The 18,594-nt window shown below is 37.1% G+C and overlaps 3 protein-coding genes across 8 annotated transcripts in view; 2 read left to right on the top strand and 1 right to left on the bottom strand.

Moving 5' to 3' along the window:
• rxrgb (retinoid X receptor, gamma b) overlaps positions 1–9,639 on the bottom strand; it is a 32,726-nt gene extending 23,087 nt beyond the window's left edge. The window contains exon 1 of one of the 3 annotated variants that reach the window (XM_069194091.1): positions 9,468–9,639. In XM_069194091.1, the coding sequence (XP_069050192.1) occupies positions 9,468–9,624 (157 nt within the window). In that variant the 5' untranslated portion in view covers positions 9,625–9,639. Of the gene's footprint in view, positions 1–387; positions 715–9,467 lie in introns of those variants that run through there. The other 2 variants (XM_015355102.2, XM_015355100.2) reach the window with 2 other exon arrangements.
• dusp12 (dual specificity phosphatase 12) lies at positions 185–15,274 on the top strand. 4 transcript variants are annotated; one of them, XM_069194092.1, is made up of 9 exons: positions 185–391; positions 3,323–3,423; positions 10,315–10,400; positions 10,911–11,224; positions 11,715–11,828; positions 12,087–12,205; positions 12,458–12,554; positions 14,320–14,509; positions 14,726–15,274. In XM_069194092.1, the coding sequence occupies exons 4-9, from the start codon at positions 10,971–10,973 to the stop codon at positions 14,885–14,887; spliced, it is 936 nt and encodes a 311-aa protein (XP_069050193.1). In that variant the 5' UTR covers positions 185–391; positions 3,323–3,423; positions 10,315–10,400; positions 10,911–10,970; the 3' UTR covers positions 14,888–15,274. The 4 variants fall into 4 exon arrangements, with proteins under 4 accessions (XP_069050193.1, XP_069050194.1, XP_015210523.1 ...); XM_069194093.1 differs by lacking the exon at positions 10,315–10,400; XM_015355037.2 differs by lacking the exons at positions 185–391; positions 3,323–3,423 and adding an exon at positions 9,556–9,633.
• A 1,999-nt stretch (positions 15,275–17,273) lies between these two features.
• atf6 (activating transcription factor 6) overlaps positions 17,274–18,594 on the top strand; it is a 54,852-nt gene continuing 53,531 nt past the window's right edge. Inside the window, exons 1-2 of the mRNA XM_015355089.2 lie at positions 17,274–17,535; positions 18,235–18,305. Of these exons, the coding sequence (XP_015210575.2) occupies positions 17,424–17,535; positions 18,235–18,305 (183 nt within the window). The 5' untranslated portion in view covers positions 17,274–17,423. The remainder of the gene's footprint in view (positions 17,536–18,234; positions 18,306–18,594) is intronic.

The following is an 18,594-nucleotide window of genomic DNA, read 5'->3' on the forward strand; positions in this document are numbered from 1 at the left end:
AATAAATAGCCATTCAGCTGCAAACAGTTTAGTAGGAGACGCGCTAGAAAGGCCATATATTACATAAGAGTAATTAAACTGCTAACCCCTGACCCTGTCTGAGAGAGGGAGAATTGCTATCACCTGACTTTCTACACTGGCACAGCCTTCTTGTCAATAAACATTACTGCAAGACAAGTGCTAGCTAAACAGATAACACGGCCATTGGATTTATATCCCGTCTAAAGTCCGCTGATGGAATTCAGTTTGCCAGACCCTGCAATTGGAAAAGGCAGGGGAAGCACGCCGTGCAGTACATCGCAAGCATGGCACACGGACGGGAAAACTAAATAACACTGCACAAGGAACCGACGACGGTGAAATGTTCGAGGCGGAAAGGCCACTTACTGAGGTGCAGAAAAGCGTCATTATTATCCATTGCGAGATGAGTTTATTTGCGGGGTGGTTTCCTTAGGGTTGTTGTAGCTGCGCCCGTCACAGACAGCAGCATCTCCCTCTGAATTCCTCTCCCCAACCCGACTGAACTCTCACTGCTGCTGCAGCAGGACTGGCACACAGAGGGGCCCCGCTAAGGGGGTGGCGAAAACTGGGATAATCCCAACGACCGCATCACTCGCTGTTATCATCAGATCAGGGTTTCCGTGTAACCGCCCGGTTGAAGAGCGGTCGCATCCCCGGACAGCTCTTGTATTTATTTTGGACATTTTCAGATTTTCTGGGAAAGGACATTTCGTGAAAAGAAAGACGGAAAATTTTCCATCCCGAGTGGTGAACGTCGGCTAACCCAAGCGCGCTCTCTCCTCCTTTAAACCACAAAACGCGTTTTTATATCTAACGGTGTTATGTTTTACGTTTAAAATAAATAACATTGTTGGATTTTGTTGTCTAAACATTTCATTATCATCAAAAACACCCAGAGTTTTAGTTCTTGTTTACTGATATTACAGTAAAACATAATTAAGCTCATACTTGTTACAGTATCAACACACTTAAACTCAGCCCCCCGTCATTTTATCGAGGAAATAATATTGTTTGAAATTGACGAAATGAACGTGTATAGGGTAATGCTGCTTTGAAAAGGCTGTGTTTTAGTAACAGCTACTTTGAAATTCAGGAATCTTGGCAATCAGGCTGCCAAGTATTCGTGAAAAGCGCTTAATTAAAAAGTCTAATTTGACGCTTTTAAAATCCTACGGTCATATTCCATTATAGTAGCAGTAAAGTAAGGCTTTATTCGCACGTCCAACATTTTACAGTTTTAATTACCATGCAATGAAAAAAAAAATCATTTAACAACGCAACTTTTAGGTAAAAATTAAAAAAAGTCATTTATGTGTTTCTAATGTTTCTGTCCTTTGCTAATTAAGATACCACATTGACTTTAACAACAAAGTAATATTATTTGAGATATTCCCAAAATATCAGTAAAAGTAGTTTGTTTACAATTAGGATCTTGTAACAAAATTGCAAACAAAGAATGGAATATGTTTACCAACATTGTAACCGTATTTTTGTAATACAGTCGCTATTCGTGTTTAAAGATGAAGGGTTTGAGGGAGAACTGGTCAATTTATTTAAACACTGAAGTTCTCATTGTTGGTCTGGAGACCCCTTGGAAGCACCCAGATCTTTCCTCAGAGTTAGGGGTCATTTAAGGGTGAGCTCTCAGTACCTCAGAAGGTTACACAGGAGTCACCAGCATTCACAATCTTGAACTCTGTTTCTGGAGACACTCCGTTTAGTGTTCGGGATGACCACTCAGCCTCCTTGCTCTTCAATCTAATGGGAAAGGCATTTCGGCTCCCACCCTTGTAAAAACGGGTCATAAAAGAACACAGGAGGATGCTAACAAAGACAAATAGCTTTTTTTCCAACTCATTCCACACTAATCAGGGCTTTTCATTTCTGCCCCCATTAGATAATGTAAATTCATGAAAGTCAAAGAAAAGGACTAAATGGCAATTTATCAATCTCTTCTTTTATCTCTCTAATGGAGGCACATGGTTTGGGACATAACCCTTGTTATATTTTACTCTAATCGGCTTTTTTTGTCTGTGTAAGTTAGCGTAAGGTTCTGTTATGTAGTTGTCGTTTAGACGAATTATGTATTATCTGTACTCTTTACGGTTAATCTGTTGTATCTGCGTGCAAATACTGATAAGTAGATTCACTAAATTAGGTGCTTCTGGAAAGGAAACCTTTCATATCAAACCTGTACTGAAATATATATAGGTATTGCGACCTATTGTAGAAATTTGAATAAAATAATACAAAAGTCTTCCTTTTGGTTTGGAAGATTAAACAGTATATTCCACAAGACTTCTGTAAGCTCAGACAAACCTACCAGCTCTTAGCATTAGTTTTAGAAAGCAATATGCCTAAAAATAAAATTGATGAAAAAATACACTTGAAAAAATAATTTAAAGAAAATAATATAAATAGGTGTTTGCGCTGTGATTTCAAGAGAATAAACCTTATTGTCCTGTTCTTGTGTGCATTTTGCAATACAAGTACTGTACTGGAGGTGCATGTAGATTTTACCTTTTATATGAAGAAATAAAAAAAATCTTTAATATATTTCTGTCACTTAATGCAATGTCTTGGGGTTTTTTTCTGACCTGGTGCTATACAGCCTAGCAGCCATGAATCAGACAAAGGGGTATTTTATGGAAAGTTAATGACTCAATATCAGCACCTCACTCCTTGTTTTGAAAACCTCAGGACAATAAAGTGATGGTGAGAAAAAATGACAATAATATCACTATTTGACTGTAACAATTGGCCTAGATAATTCAATATACCGGGTTCACCACACCCTCCTGCTTTCCGTCATCACCTAAAATCTCAAAGACCCTCCCCCCACAGCATAGTCAACGATCCAGACCTCCTGTGGTAACCCTTTTGTATTCACAACACTATCCAGCCAAACAATGACCTCTGTACTAATCCCTCATCCCACACTACAAACCTGAACCACCTGTCGATGGGCACAAACAGTAGCAGAGCTTGCACTTTATAGGATTTTCACAAGTAAACCTGTCTTGGATTCTTCATGGAGTAATATGTGCTGTTCTTCAGGAGGTGTAATTGCATAGATCTCTTCTGTTTTTTGGTGCTTAAAAAACATTTAATTATTTCATCCCAAAACCTCCCTTTGGACACGGTTTTGAGATATTCTGTTGCACTTTTTTTTCTGTTACATCTCTTCTTAGTTATTAACACACTGACTTTATTACTTTGCATTTATAATAGAACTTGATTTCCTATAACACATGGAGTTCAAATGTAACAGTCTTTTATATAAATCATTTTTTCATTGCAGGTTCATTCCAGGTGGATGCTGCACATTGGTGGTGGTGGAGGGGAGCCCCCATTGCCTGTAAAGCGCTTTGAGTGGAGTGTCCAGAAAAGCGCTATATAAATGTAAGCAATTATTATTATTAATTTTACCATTTTTTCCTGCTGAAGTAGTTTGAAATTTGAAGAGAAAATGCTAGGAGGAGACAATCTGTTGGGAAATATAGGAACTTAGTATTTCAATTTTCCATGTTAGCTTCAGCAAAAAAAAAAAGGATCTTATAAAACACTTGGACTTGTCACCCGCTGTGGAAAATTACCAACAGCAGACTTGGATGCCATTGTTATCTATATAAATTGAATCTGAATAAAATTTCATCTTCCATGATATTTTATTACTGCCTTCTAATTATTGACTAGGACTTAAAACCAGCATATTTCTACAACAATTCTTTAAAACAGTAAATTGTAACTATATTTTGAATAACTTGCACAATTCATAACAGAAAGAAAACAGTTGTGTGAAACTACTGATAAAACACATACTGATATGGCAAACGCTATAATAATATTATCTTCATTGTTTATTCTTAATGTCCAACCCCAACATACCAATTAGTTGCAGTGGTAACGTTTGTTTATAATGCCGAGGCAAATCAAAGGGAACACAGCCTTTTTGTCTAATCTAAGACAGAATGATTTTGGCTCTGCTAAGAAAGCATTTTCTCCATCTGTCAAGCATTCATTAGTTAGGCACATCATGCTTTATCAAGTCCTAAACAGGCCAAAATGATAAGTGCATCCTGCTGGATTGTGGCTGTGATGAGACCCTAAACAACAATTTTAAGTATCATCAATCTTATGGGTCATCAATCATGAAAACAAAAGATGAAAAATGTTCATGCCTCAGTTGTTACGTCTTTATTTTTACCTTAACATTTTGTAAAGGCAGACAGAAAAGAAAATCTTTCATCAGTGGAAGAATAAGAAAACCTGCTGCAGTAAAAAAATGTTGTTGTCCAGGGGGCACAAGGCTCCAAGGTTTATTTCAATTTCATTTCTTTTGTCATTCTCTATAAAGCCTGTCATCTTTCACTGTAGTACTGATTACAGATCTCCAAAACTGGACTTGCCAAGGTTTTTGTGTATGTGCAGGCACGAAATGGGGCTTCTCCTTTCATAAAGAAAAGGAACAAGCATCAGTGTTGAACCTTAAATATCTGTGTTAATTCTGATTCTAATGCAAATAATTATCCGATGAGAGTGAATGTCTGGAAAATGCAGTCATATTCATAATTTTTTATAAAACCATTCATGCTTTTGTTCATTTGTAATAAAAGACAATAAGAGATTGATTAATGAACAAAAAATTGTGTGTGAGGTGTGTGACACCTTTTTATTCGTCTAGGTGACAAATAAACAGCTTTTATCACAAAGATTGAATGCCTTCACAACACATTTGTTTCTGTTTGTTCTTCAGAAAAGTTCATAATCATTCTTTGGATTCTAAAGGACAGTGTGTCATGGTAATCACCTTATGGTTTTCATGAAATAGAAAGAAAAGTCTTCAAGAAAGAGTGTAGAGATGTATGGGATTTTCCCAAACAGAACGCATATGAATGCTGGGTTTAAACACACACACTTCTTTATGTGAAAAGTTTACCACAGTGGAACCAACACACAACTTCTGTGTTCATATAGTTAATTGATTTTTTTACATTTTTCTTACAAGGTAAGCCTTGCATTACATATTATATAGTTTTCAGTGTAAACTCTATTTCATGTTGGTGTCATACCCATTAACTTCAGTTTCTTTGTAGAACAAAATCTTGTTTTCATGTTCTCGTCTAAGAAAAACAACAACATGAATCTTTCAATACCATTACTTCATAAAATGCATTGTATTTCCAGGTATAGTAAGATATAGACAAATGTAAAACCGAATTGGAGCCATGGGATTTTCTTTGCAATAAAGGAGTCCTTTGATTTCAGTATCGAAGCATTTACAGCTAGGAAGTACATTGAGCTCAAGAGGTTTTTGAAATTAAATTAGAAAAATAAGATTTACAAAGTTTATACTGTTTATTGCTTCTCTTTCCTGTGTGGTTGTTTGAACTTCATACTCTTCCTGAAAGCACACAGAAAGTTGTTCTTATGCAATATAATTGATGAGGAACCCCGCCAAAGTTTCCTGTTGGTGACTTTCAAAAGCAAGGGAAGTGTGTAGCTCTACAGGAAAGACGAGCCTTTATTTCATGAGTCATTATTTCTTGGTTTATTGGCAAAGGAAGTTAATCATAAATCATGCACAACAGAGTGAAAGTTAAACTCAAGGCACGTGAATCATTTAACTCTGATAAAAAAAAAAGCCAACAGCCAGCCTACAGCAGAAAGTGACCAAGGAATTGTTTACAATAGTTTATCTTCAGTAGGTGAAGGTCTGGTCAGGCTGGGATGAGAGACCTCTGAGGGCATCCAAGACGCAACTGAAAGTGCTGTTTGTTGACCAGCAGGTGGTGCTTTTCCTTCTATACCATAATTTCCTAAATCAATGCCCAGTGGTCTCTGTTATTTAACTCAGACATTACACTGAGGTCCTGACTACATGGTCATTAAAGATCTCATGGCGGTTTTTGAAAGAGCAGGGGTGATACCATTTTGTACACACTTATTTCAAATTGTTGTGAACTGAGACTGCCGGAGCACAGTACCCAGAACAACAGGATCTCAGCTCTTGACATTGCAGAGATTGTCCAAGATGTATTATAATTTTTGCTCAACAAACTCGTCTGGATTGGATGGGGGCAACTATTAGACCTGGGACTTCTAGAGGTTTATTTTCTCCAACTGGGAGTTTGTTTTCCCCTCGTCTGTGCCCACATGCTCTACTGTTGCTGTCCAATATTAACAGCTATATAATTCTGTAAAGTTGTGAAGGTTGCTATAGCTCTAGCAAAATGATTGACTGACCGATTGACAGATTTTTAATGAGTGTCTTACTTTATCCATGTGGGTGGTAACTGCAGTCATGGCTGAAGTTGTTTTGCTCCTGTGCGTAAAAAAATTCAGGATACTTATAGATGAACAAAGCTATATAATGTAAATATGAATATTTAATACAGAAGCAGCAGGATCTTACACTTATATTGGGTAGTAACACCATTTGGAAAAATCTATTTTTAACTGTAGTACAAAATTCAGACACAGCTATTAATAAGTCCTTTAGCAAGACTGACACATAACAGGAGCTCTGTATTTTTAAGACAGCTGAGAAATGCTTAGACATATAATATATGGCATGAAGCCTTTAAATTGTGTTATTATTTCAGTCAAAAACTATCATCTTTTCATCCTGAGAATGGATGTAGACTGATTAGCGGGAAAGACTTTCACCAACTGACCACATAGATTCACAGGGTCACAGTGAAGAACAATAAAATAAAACAAGCTTTTCGTATTAGATCATTATGACAGCTGAGAAGATCATTTTGATCGAGCAATAACAATGGTGATTTTGTAACTCCGTAATTAACCACAATTACTAATACATGTTTATGATGGAATAATTTCTGAGAAATGACACAACACTGTATTATGTGCATGCAATTACTGATTTGGCTTTAGTTTCTTACAGTTGAGCAATGCTTTTGAATGTGTATAGGAAGATGGTGAAATTAAGTCCTCAAAGCCTGCTGTATTCACGTGAATAATTGCTATCTTATGTGCAGAAGGGAATTCTAAGCCTATCTTTCCAAAGACAAAAAGTATTCTTTATGTCAGGGAGCGCCAAATTATAATTAACGCAGTTTCTACTACATAAGAGTTGAAATCTACCATTTCACAAATTCAGACAGTTCCTAAGGCAACCTCGTACTTTATGCAGATTTAATCCATTTTTCACAGATGATATCTTTAAGAAGCACGAGACTAACTAGTTAATCCTACATCTCTGTCTGGAAGCTTCAGACTTATTTATTGCTGCCACATGGGATAAACTGAAGGTTATATAAAGCTGGTGTATAATACATCTTTATCTTTATTTACCAAGTGTGATGTATTGTCTATGGATTTTATTATCAAATACCAATGGACAATTGATTCAATGGGACAAAATGTCAATTTACTCTGTTATAACATATTTTCGTTTGTTTTGTGAAGCTAAAACAGTCATGGTATCCTACAGAACTATGAATACTTTTTATTGAAAAATAGTCTCAGAGCCGACAGGCATGCTATTGAACAAAGTGAAATGACTTGTGAGTTGAATTCTAGTATTCTAATTATTTGTTAGTGTTTCCTGTATACTTGTACCAAAGGACAGATCCAAGGACAGACTTAACGAAAATACATTTGCAGAAATTAGTCACTGGATGAGATTTTGCAGGGATTCTGAAAGGACCACTTCAGGTTAATCTGAATGTGTCCCGAGGAAACCGACGAGATTAGTCTAATCACCTGTTCTGGATCTTTAAGTGTGAATGTGACCTTTTAATGTGTAATTTAAGAACATCCAACAGGGAGCCTGGAAAGAGGAGCACCATATTCCTATATTACTGGGGAGCAACATAAATGCATCACACATCGCAGAAGTTCTTGTTTTGTTTTTATCTGATGTGTTATATATTCACACAGCTTTCAGCGGGTGAGATCTAGCCCAAACAGGCTAAATGGGTGAACAGCCTCCTCTCATTGTTTTATGTTCTAATGAGAGAAACTCCGATATACAATGTCCTTAGCGGACAAGACGCATGTGACTCCGAGGACGACTTCATTCATTTAACAAAAACAAAACAGAAAACGATTCTGTTAAAATTAAGCCGGACGGAGAGGTACTGGTGCTTTAAATAATAACTCTCTCTCTCTGGTGGAGCTCGGAGAGAGACTGAGTCACACCTACTCAAATGTCACAGTGTCAGTTTTCAGAACACGCTGAAGAGACAGGGGAAAAAAATAAGTAAATAAGAAACGAGCCAAAACATCAACATTGCTGCTCTGTGTAAATAGCCCCTGTGTACTTAAGCAATTACATTCAAAGAAAAATATACTAAAAACGCTGCTTAATATGTGCTACCAATTTTGTGTGATCGAGTCCTCTGATAATAAATCATAGTGGTTGTCTGATGTTACACTCTTCTATATATATATAGTGGAATACTTCTATATTCCACTAAGGATAATAATTCATACTAGCATATCAACAGGTCACCTAGGAGTGGCAGCCTGAACTATTTATAATGTAATTTTAATAAAGGTTACAAATGAGGCTCAAGCCTTGTGCCTTCTTCAGATTTCTTCATTGCCATTTTGTATGACATTTAAAAATGTCAATGTTACAAGACAATCAAAAGGATAAAGATAAATTCATTTTCAAAATAAGCAGCTTTTGGTATGTGAAGTTTACCGTCTGAATTTTTCTTTTGTAAACACCACGCAGAAGTAAGAACTGATAGCTATGGACATCTGATCAAAGTTCATCACACAATCTAAACATACTATTCAAGCAATTATATTAAACACGTACTTGTTTTTTTTAATAATCTGATTTAAAATGAAAGCTCTTGTAACTATATCAGCAAGATTTTGTGCAATCATCCGGCCTCCCAGAAGTTCCTTGAAGCGATTTGCACTTGTTCAGAAGGGACTATTTGCTGCCATCTAGTGTTTGTATAAGAATGCTTTTCTAGCTCATCACAAGAGCCTTAAAACTGAATGCGGAGGTGATTTATCACAGAACGCCTGTCTCTGTTTTTAAAATGAAAAAAAAAAACCGTATGTATCACAACATCGCTTTTACAACACAGGGCAGACATTTGTTCGCTAACTCAAACATGTATTCCAATTTACTACGGCCCTCTCTGCATTTATACTCCTTTCCCGGATAAACTGCATATTGTTGAATGGCAAATCATTTAACGAAGTTAAAAGATAAATATAGAATCGACAGGAAAACTACAACATTCGCTAATCTGCATAATTTTTAAGAAAGAAATGAAATAGATACATCGTACTATTGAAACCTCGCTGGAAATCTAAAATGCATTCTTCCTTTCCTTTTTTCGTTGACGGGAGGGTTTTCAGTGGTATCGAAAACTAGGATCTTTGCGCTCCACAGCACAACTGTAAATTAAGCTGAACTGCCACAGCTGAGCATAAGATAATATCACACTTACCTGGCCAATCAGCTGAGCCCAGCGTGAGCAGCACGGAGCCGCATTCCTGCCATCTGTCCTGTGCGTGCCTCTGGGATCCTTCACGCTCGGTCCTGACTTCATTAGCGGTCCTGTATCTCCACAGCATCCCGCTCAGCGCCGCAGCCACGCCGGCCATCCTAGCAGGGTGCAGTTAAGCTCTCTTCTTCAGCTCTGTTAACAAAATTCCACTTGTCATTTTTTGCAAGGAAGGAAGCCAGTCCTAATGTGTGGAGGGGGCTCTCATTTTCGCCGTGGCCGCCCCTTCGGGGCCATAATCACACTTGCCTACTGTCTTCGCTGATCTGTCATTTGTGTACCCCCATACGAAACGTCCATGAGGTTCATTAGGACATAGCTATACCAGCTACTAATTATGGAACCCCCCTCAACATTATAGTTAAGGACACCTCTTACATAATACAGTGACTATCCACAGATACACCAAATACTTTATTCCAGTTTTTTTTCTGGATTCAAAATTAAATAGGCTACACAACTAGGAATTTGTTCAAATCAAATGAAAACAATATTTTAATTTTTGTCCGATACAAATCGACAGAAATAATGTTATTAGTTATAAACGGACAATACCCGCCCTTGTCTAACAATAGTCGTTTTTGCTCTTTGCAGTTTCTTTCTTTCCCTCCTATCTCGGGTATTTGATTTCAAATTGCAGACACCTTTGCGGTTTGTTTTTAAAATCTTAAGGTGTTGAATAAAATTGTGATTAATTTTCTAAATTTAGGTGATACGTGTGTGCAAAATTATGATCTTCCTTAAAATTTGTAAATCATACTTGATTTCTTTTGTATTTTACAAAACGAAGAAAAGTTTAATGCTGGGAACTAAATACGTCGTCTTTGTTTCCTGATCGGATGCTATTTACAAGAGCAATGAGGAAGAGGTTGGATGGTAAATCACGCTTTGTGTTTCTTCTTGATGCTTTGCTGTACTAACGGTGACTGATATAAGCTTATTATTATATTAGCTTTATTCTGAATAAATAGGATACGTAAAAGTGTACTTATCTAAATACAGATATTCAGCCTAAACATAATGAATAATCAGAATTAGCATGCACATTGAACTAAAAACTTTTAGCTGTTGATCTGTTCAATACAAGCTTTCCACATAAAATGCATTTACTTATTCAATGAAATGTATAAACTATAAGAAAACTATTTTCCCCACACAAACGTATTCAAATTACTATATATGTATACTTCAGCATTTTAATGCGTACTGTGGTATTTGATCAATTCTGTAACTCGTTCTAGTTAAAAAAAAACGAATTCAGTTCTTAGAAAACTATGCACTAACTATGCTATGCGACTGTTTCGGTTTCGATCAAAATCAATGGTGAATTATGAAAAAAAAAAAACTAGATTTTAACCGACTAATTTGTATTTTTTTTCTCTTCAGGAGATTAGCTCAAAGCTGTCTCTAAACATTCATACTCTGCGTAAAGGCTAAGAAGAGGACATGATTTGTGTGCAGACAGGACTGTATATAGGGGCTGCTTCAGACCTGAAAGACTGTCAGAGTTTGACAGCGGATGGTATAACTCACGTTCTCACGGTAGATTCGGAAGCACCAAATCTTCCCGGGTGCTTTCAGAGCAAGTTTGTGTATGCCCTAGACGAGTCCTGCACTGATCTGCTCAGTTCTCTGGATGACTGCGTTACGTTCATCTCAGAAGCTTTTGCTAATCCATCTTCTGCAGTCCTAGTACACTGGTAGGCATGCATTTAATTAAAGCACCTGGTAATCAGTTTTATTCTATGATTTTCTCACACTGTTGTAAGGTTTAATATTATGTTAATCATGATATTGATCACGTGCAGTTGAAAACTGTTAATAAAGATTTGTAGTGCTCTAAATGTTAATATTTTATGATAGTTGTGTAGATGTTAAATCTACATAAACACATCTATACTGTATATCTATACAGCATGTCTGTTTGCTTAGATACTTTTCCCTCCAAAAGGAGTATACCTTGTACAGTACCTGTGGTAAACTTAATGCTTTTATAATCCGATTCATATTGCTGTTCTACCAAATTTGCAGCATATTTGTTTTATTATAATCAAAGGAAGTGTGGATGTTTTTTGGGTTACCAACAATTTAAAGCATGATCAACTGTATTCTTTACATTTGACAGTAAAGTATATTACATCTCTATAAAATTTGTGATATTCATTAATAATCATTAGTACATTGTCCTAGTCACGCAGGACAAAGTCGTAGTGCAGCAGTGGTGACTGCATTCTTGATGACGTCTAACAAAGTGAGCCTGATGACTGCATATACTACACTCCAGAAAGTCAAGCCTGATGTCAGGTTAGTAGTGAGTTTACACCTTATTTAAGGGGATGCAAAATGGTTAACATAACATTTTAATTGTATTATTTTAAAATTTTGTATTTAAACACTAGCTGACTTGATTGTTTTTCACTGTTCATTAAAGAAAGGTCTATAATCCAATCTACTGTAGCTTCCATTTATTAACATACAGTAAATGGTTGCTTACAACATGAAACAAAAATAAAATAAATGGCTTGATTAAAAGTATTTTTAAATCGCTATTTTCTTATTTAGAATTAATGATGAGTTTCTGGACCAACTGGAATTGTATGAGATGATGGGGTGTGAAGTGGATTTCAGTAGTCCATTGTATAAGCAATACAGACTGAAGAAGCTCACAGAGAAATATCCAGGTAATAGTTCTGATTGCCACCTTGAGCAGTAAGATGAGATAAATGTGTTGAAGCATGAAATTGGTAAGAAACGTAAGCAGTTTTTCCCAAGATAGTTTTTCATTTTATTTTGAATGAGTTGTTTTAAGTAAAGGCATTTTTTTCTCAGTTGATATCCATATCTGATTAGCGTTGCATGTGTAAAAGCTAAGGATTAATCAAGATTGATAAAATACATTCCAGGTCAAGTGTTATTAATTGTATTCTTCTCAGAGCTTCAGAGTGTACCAAAGGAAGTGTTTGCTGCTGATCCAACAACTAGTGGACAGACAAGGGACAATGACATCATTTACAGATGCAGGAAGTGTAGGTACGTGGTATTTGTAGGTAAGTGTAGGTACAGTATATAAGTGTAGGTACTGAGCCAACAGCCATATCACCCTGCAACTCACAACTGGCAACCCACGCAGGTGTGAGCCTGGTCAGTACCTGGATGGGAGACCTCCTGGGAAAAACCAAGGTTGCTGCTGGAAGAGGTGTTAGTGGGGCCAGCAGGGGACGCTCACCCTGCGGTCCATGTGGGTCCTAATGCCCCAGTATAGTGACGGGGACACTATACTGTAAACAGGCGCTGTCCTTTAGATGAGACGTAAAACCGAGGTCCTGACTCTCTGTGCTCATTAAAAATCCCAGGGCGTTCCTCGAAAAGAGTAGGGGTGTAACCCTGGTGTCCTGGCCAAATTTCCCACTGGCCCTTACCAATCATGGCCTCCTAATAATCCCCATCTATGAATTGGCTTCATTACTCTGCTCTCCTTCCCACTGATATCTGATGTGTGGTGAGTGTTCTGGCGCAGTATGACTCATCATCCAGGTGGGGCTGCACATTGGTGGTGGTGAAGGGGATCCCCATTACTTGTAAAGCGCTTTGAGTGGAGTGTCCAGAAAAGCACTATATAAATGTAAGCAATTATAATAATTATTTCAAGATTATTCACTGAGGGAGCTATAACAGCTAGAATAATACTAATGTAATTGAAATAGAACAACTACACAGTTGTTCTGTTACAATGAAAAATGTTAGATGAGTTATCTACATTATTGTACAAGTATTTTGTTGTGACACCAATATTTGTATGCAAATAGGTCTGGTATCAATCCACATCTGCATTGGTTCCACCCACTCAATCTGTACGGAAGAATATTCTCTTCAACAGCTTTAAACTGATGGACCTGTTGTATTTAACTCCCTCTCTGGACTTATCCATATGTGTTCCATGGAATTTATGATCTAGCTCTATGGGGAAAAAAAAGGCTTTTTGCCTTTTTTTTCTTTTCCACATTCTTCCCATTTTAGCTGTGTGGCAAGTAGCACCTTTTCCTGCAATGAAACACGTGTAATATGCTTCTTTAGAAGGTGATAGGTATGAAACACTGAAGGAGCTGGCAGCATTTAAATGGCCACACTCAAAAAGACGTTTACCGACCATGTTCAGTGGCAGCCTGCACGGAGACAGTTACACCTTCGTGACTGACTGTTCTTTGCAAACCGGATAGCAGGAGACCGCTGCCTGCAGATCTCCATGCTCCTACACATCTGCAGGAGCTGAATTTCCTAAACTGCGATTCACTAGAGACCTCTACAGGAGGGTATCTCACTGCTGTGTGCTGGCAGCTGCAATGCCAGTCAGTAAACTGGGTGAGGATGATATGCATGTATCTGTCTGACAGGCCAAGTGTAATTGCGTGAGGCATTTTAAACACAAATCTGCCATTTTAACAACTTAAGGCCTCTCTTTTTATCCTTTATATCAAAGACAGCATATGTGGCAGCTGTTCCAGTATTTTTAGTGGTGCTCATCGTAGTTAAGAAGGAAATTGTATAATAAAGGTGTTGTATGAAAACATACATATATATATATGACGGTTTCTCAGAGGATTTTGTTTATCTGACAGAGATCAGCGTGTTTCTGTCCAGTTAAATGTCACCTTATCTTGATGACAATGAAATAACCATTTATACTCTCAGAAGAGTGTTGGAATCCTTCTAGAATGCACCACAGAAAGCAGGACTGCTTTATACATAAATTAGTAATAAAGATTTGAAATCTGTTTTTTTTGTCCCCGTCTCACAGACGCACCTTATTTCGGAATTCTAGTATTCTAAGTCACAACGCTGGAACTGGACCAACAGCCTTTGCTCATAAAAAGATAGGTAGTACAATACAACATGCTGGGAGTGCAGCTCAAAGGCAGTGTACGTCCCATTTTATTGAGCCAGTACAGTGGATGGAACCGGCACTGCTTGGTGTTCTCGATGGGCAGGTGAGAATACATTGGCAATCTTCTAACAAAAGCTGTCAGTTGGAAGGTTAATAAAAAAAGTTATCCTTTAGTGGGAGAGAAATATGAATTATTTTTAACTTGCATTCTTTTTGGTAATTCAAAGTGTTTTTGATTCCTAAGACTGTTTCTGGTTTATCGATTTTGTGAAAAGGTGAGTCTTGTTTTCTCATACAATCCTTGTTGATTTTTCTCTAGCTTCTGTGTCCAAAATGCAGCTCAAAGCTGGGCTCTTTCAACTGGTACGGCGAGCAGTGTTCATGTGGCCGATGGGTGACCCCGGCCTTTCAGATCCATAAGAATCGAGTGGATGAAATCAAGCCCCTACACGTGCCTGGACTCCTGTCTGGAAACAGCTAGCTTGGATGTGGAAGACTCTTTCCCTGCGTCTTTCTCTCTTCGTTTAAACTAAAGTTTACACCGGGAAGAGAACATTGTCATACCTGTAATTGAACTGGAAAGGTCACGTCTTCCCACAACAACAGGCTAAAACCTCATCGAAGAAAATTCTCCAAACTTGTGCTCTGGGTTATCCATGCAGTACACAAAGAGCTTTGGTTGATGCATTTTTTATTTCAGCTAATATATTCTAGACATAATAAAATACGTGCCTTTGTAACAACGCCATAGTTTAGTAGCTTTTTAAAAAAAATACATGGGTGCTTTTGGCAGAAGTATAAATAAATAATGCAATTCACCTTCCAATTATATATCACAATACAAATAAAATCTAGACGTTTCAAGCACCTTTATGGCTTCCACAGCTTACTGTACTTTTTAAGCATCGTGCATCAGTTTCCTGCATCATAGGAAAGAATGTTTAAGCTTATCAGAGTAATGTCTTCTGCTTTTACATGTGAAAGGACCTTGCTTTCTGGGTGGCTCAGTGGGTCGCATTGCTGATTTTCAGCGTGGGGGCCATGGGTTCAATTCCAGACCTGGGGTGCTATCTTTATATGTTTTCCCCGTGTTCGCATGGTTTTCCATCAGATTCTCTGGTTTTCTCCCATAGTACAGAAACATACTGGTAGGTTGATTGGCTTCTAGGGAAACTGCCCCTGGGTGAGTGTGTTTGTGTTACCCTGCGATGGCTTGGTATCCCGTCCAAGTTGTAACCTTGTGCCCATTGCTTGCTGGGTTGGGGTCCAGCTCCCCCAAGACCCTGAATTGAAAAAAGCATTTAGAAGATGGATATATCTTGCTTTCTTATCATGGCATCAGATATAGGCCATTTGCAACGAATGCAACTGCTTAATCTGTAAACCAACAGCATATTCAGGTCATGGGAATCCACAAACAACTATTCAATCAGGTGTTTTTAATCACATATGAGCTTTTAAAAAGGAAACATTTTGATTGAAAGTGACTCTCTTGGTTTATTGGATCACCTTAATATGTACAACTTCCCTTTGCAAATATTAAGGCGATCCAATCTGCAAATTTCCCTTTTTGATGATGGTCAGAACTCACAACTAACATTTCCGTTAAATCTGTCCACGTTGTGGAGAAATTATAATATTGCCACCAAGCCACATGACTAATCAGCTTGATTCACTTCTGGAGAATACTTGCATAAAGCATCTACTGCTCAGTGTGGTTGTAAGTATGCACCAGGGAGTCTCAGTTTCTGGAGAGCCTTGTGTCTTAAGTTTTATTACAATTAGACAACCTAATTCTTTTTCTAAATTAGTTTTTTTAAGGCTTTTTACAGCTGATTGCACAAAAACATGCATTTCATTAAAGGCACATTTATCTGTCCAGCTGATTCTAGCTGATCTACATCTCCTGTTCTATTTGATGACTTTAATTGCTCTGCTGGCTTTTTTTAGATGTGGTCAGATTGTTCCCACACTCACTCTTGAGTTTCAGAAATACCCAACTTCAGGAGTTCCCAATTCTGGTCATGGAGACCCAATCACCTAATGATATTTGTTCCAGATGGACTCTCAGTTATATGTTTAACCCTCAAGTGGCTTAAAAACAGGTTTAATTTTATTTTTTAAATTGCTTTCAGTTCCAAACATGTAATGAGGCTACCTTCATGAGCATAAAAAGCGTAACCACCACAACATGTGCTTTATCCATTCACATAGAATCAATTGTAGATATGAGAGGGATCTGTAGACAACATTTTCACAGCTACAGTATACCATTTAGAGTTTGAACTGATAAAAGTCATGCAAACGCTAATGTAGCAACCACACCTCAAGACCTCATAATGCTATTTTATATCTACAGCATAGGTCAAATATAGTTAAAACATTTTTTTTTTAATTCTGAACAACTTGGATTTCAGCTGGATTACATTGGCCACTTTGAATTGATGAAAATATACAAAATTAATAAGATTGAAAATGATTAACAATATGATTAATATGATAAATCATAATAGTGAATTTCAACTCAACAGGTCTGGCTTTTGTAGCATTATTGCCAAAATGCATATTCCATGTTGGCAGACGTGCCCAATGTGTAGTACTGGATGTGTAACCATCAATATGTTTGTGAACATTGAGCTTGATAACTGCATTGGTAATTGTCTGGCTTCAAATATACTTTTGATTTTTGGTGTTAGAACGAAAGAAAGAAAACTGGTCTGTGTAAGAACAATAAACATCCAGCCATTCTGATAAGGACGTTTAACACATTTTCCGCTTATTTTATAAAATTGTGATATGAATTTCATTGCATTTTTCTATTCCGTAAGGTTTGTCCTTCTACGGTTTCCATACTTCGACGCTGTTAAAAGTACAGGTTAGTAGAGACGTGTATTTACTACTGAAGCAGGAAGTGTAGTGTGAACATTGAAGATATGATTAATCTCTTACTGAGCGTTATAGATCTGCGCAGAATTCACGGCGTTTATTATCTCTGTAACTAATGTATTCAAGGAAAAATGTCGGCAGATTTGATGTTAGACTTAGAGACTCGTTCTCTGCTAAATCATATTGATACTAAGATGTACAGCGACAGCGGGGATGTCTGTATCGACCAGGATGGCGAGTGGGGTAAGTGTTCCATAATCTGTGTTTTCCCGATACCATTAATGTACATTTGTCGTTTTTTCAGGTTCAACGGCTAAATTTATTTTCCATTTGAATAGTAAAACGTGTAATTAAATGTGATAATAGACATTTGAAAAGTTGACTACGGGTACTGACAGGGCCGAATTTTATTTCCAGGAATCTTCTAGTTTTTATTTTTATTTAATTAAAATATATTGAGCAAGTGAAGACCGCAACACAGTTTTAAAGTGTTTTTCAATATGTTAAAAACGAGGAAAATGTGCTAATGAGTCTATTCAAAGAAATCAGCTTGAAACAACTTAGGAAGTTGTGATTAATATCTCCAATATCAGATCTGTCAATTTAGCAAACTGATACCAACAAGTAATAAACATGATCTTCATAATATAAAATGTAATTGTATTAAATTAACACAACTATTTGGCTGGTACTTTCAACACATGAACGGATAAAACCTTAGTTTAATATTGTAGCTTTGGGCATTTTTTTTCTCTTATTAGTAGTAATTCACAGAAGCTTTACAGTTTCTTGACAGTGTTTAAACGTAAGTTTTTTTACGTTAAAAACATAGTAACGTCTTTTACTGTTACAATAATAACTGTAGTTCTGTTGTTTACATCAAGACTCTGCTATAAATTTTTTTCACTTTCTTAAATTGCATTTGTCTGTTTTATGTTCCAGATCTCAGCCTGTTTGATGATCTGGATAATTTAGGAGATGCTGACGAGCTATTACAGGCTCTGGGAAATACTGTGAGTCCAGTACTGCATGTCTCTTACCTTGTGTTTCACGGCTTTTCAATTGATTTGCTATTAGAAGTTTAGTTTAGGAGCTCACCTTTAGTGATAAATATGCCACTGTACAGTGCACTGCCAAAGATTGCTGACTTTATCTGCCTGCTTAAATTGTTTGCCTAAAATTCCCAGTTATATTGATTATCATTTTTAAATTTCAGAGGTAAGGTGTAAATTTGGATTCTCTAGTTTTATATTTTTTTCACGGGTCATGGCTATGAACCCTGTGAGTGCACACGGGAGAATA

The sequence above is a fragment of the Lepisosteus oculatus genome, chromosome 9 (genome assembly GCF_040954835.1).
Source record: "Lepisosteus oculatus isolate fLepOcu1 chromosome 9, fLepOcu1.hap2, whole genome shotgun sequence".
NCBI lineage: Eukaryota > Metazoa > Chordata > Actinopteri > Semionotiformes > Lepisosteidae > Lepisosteus > Lepisosteus oculatus.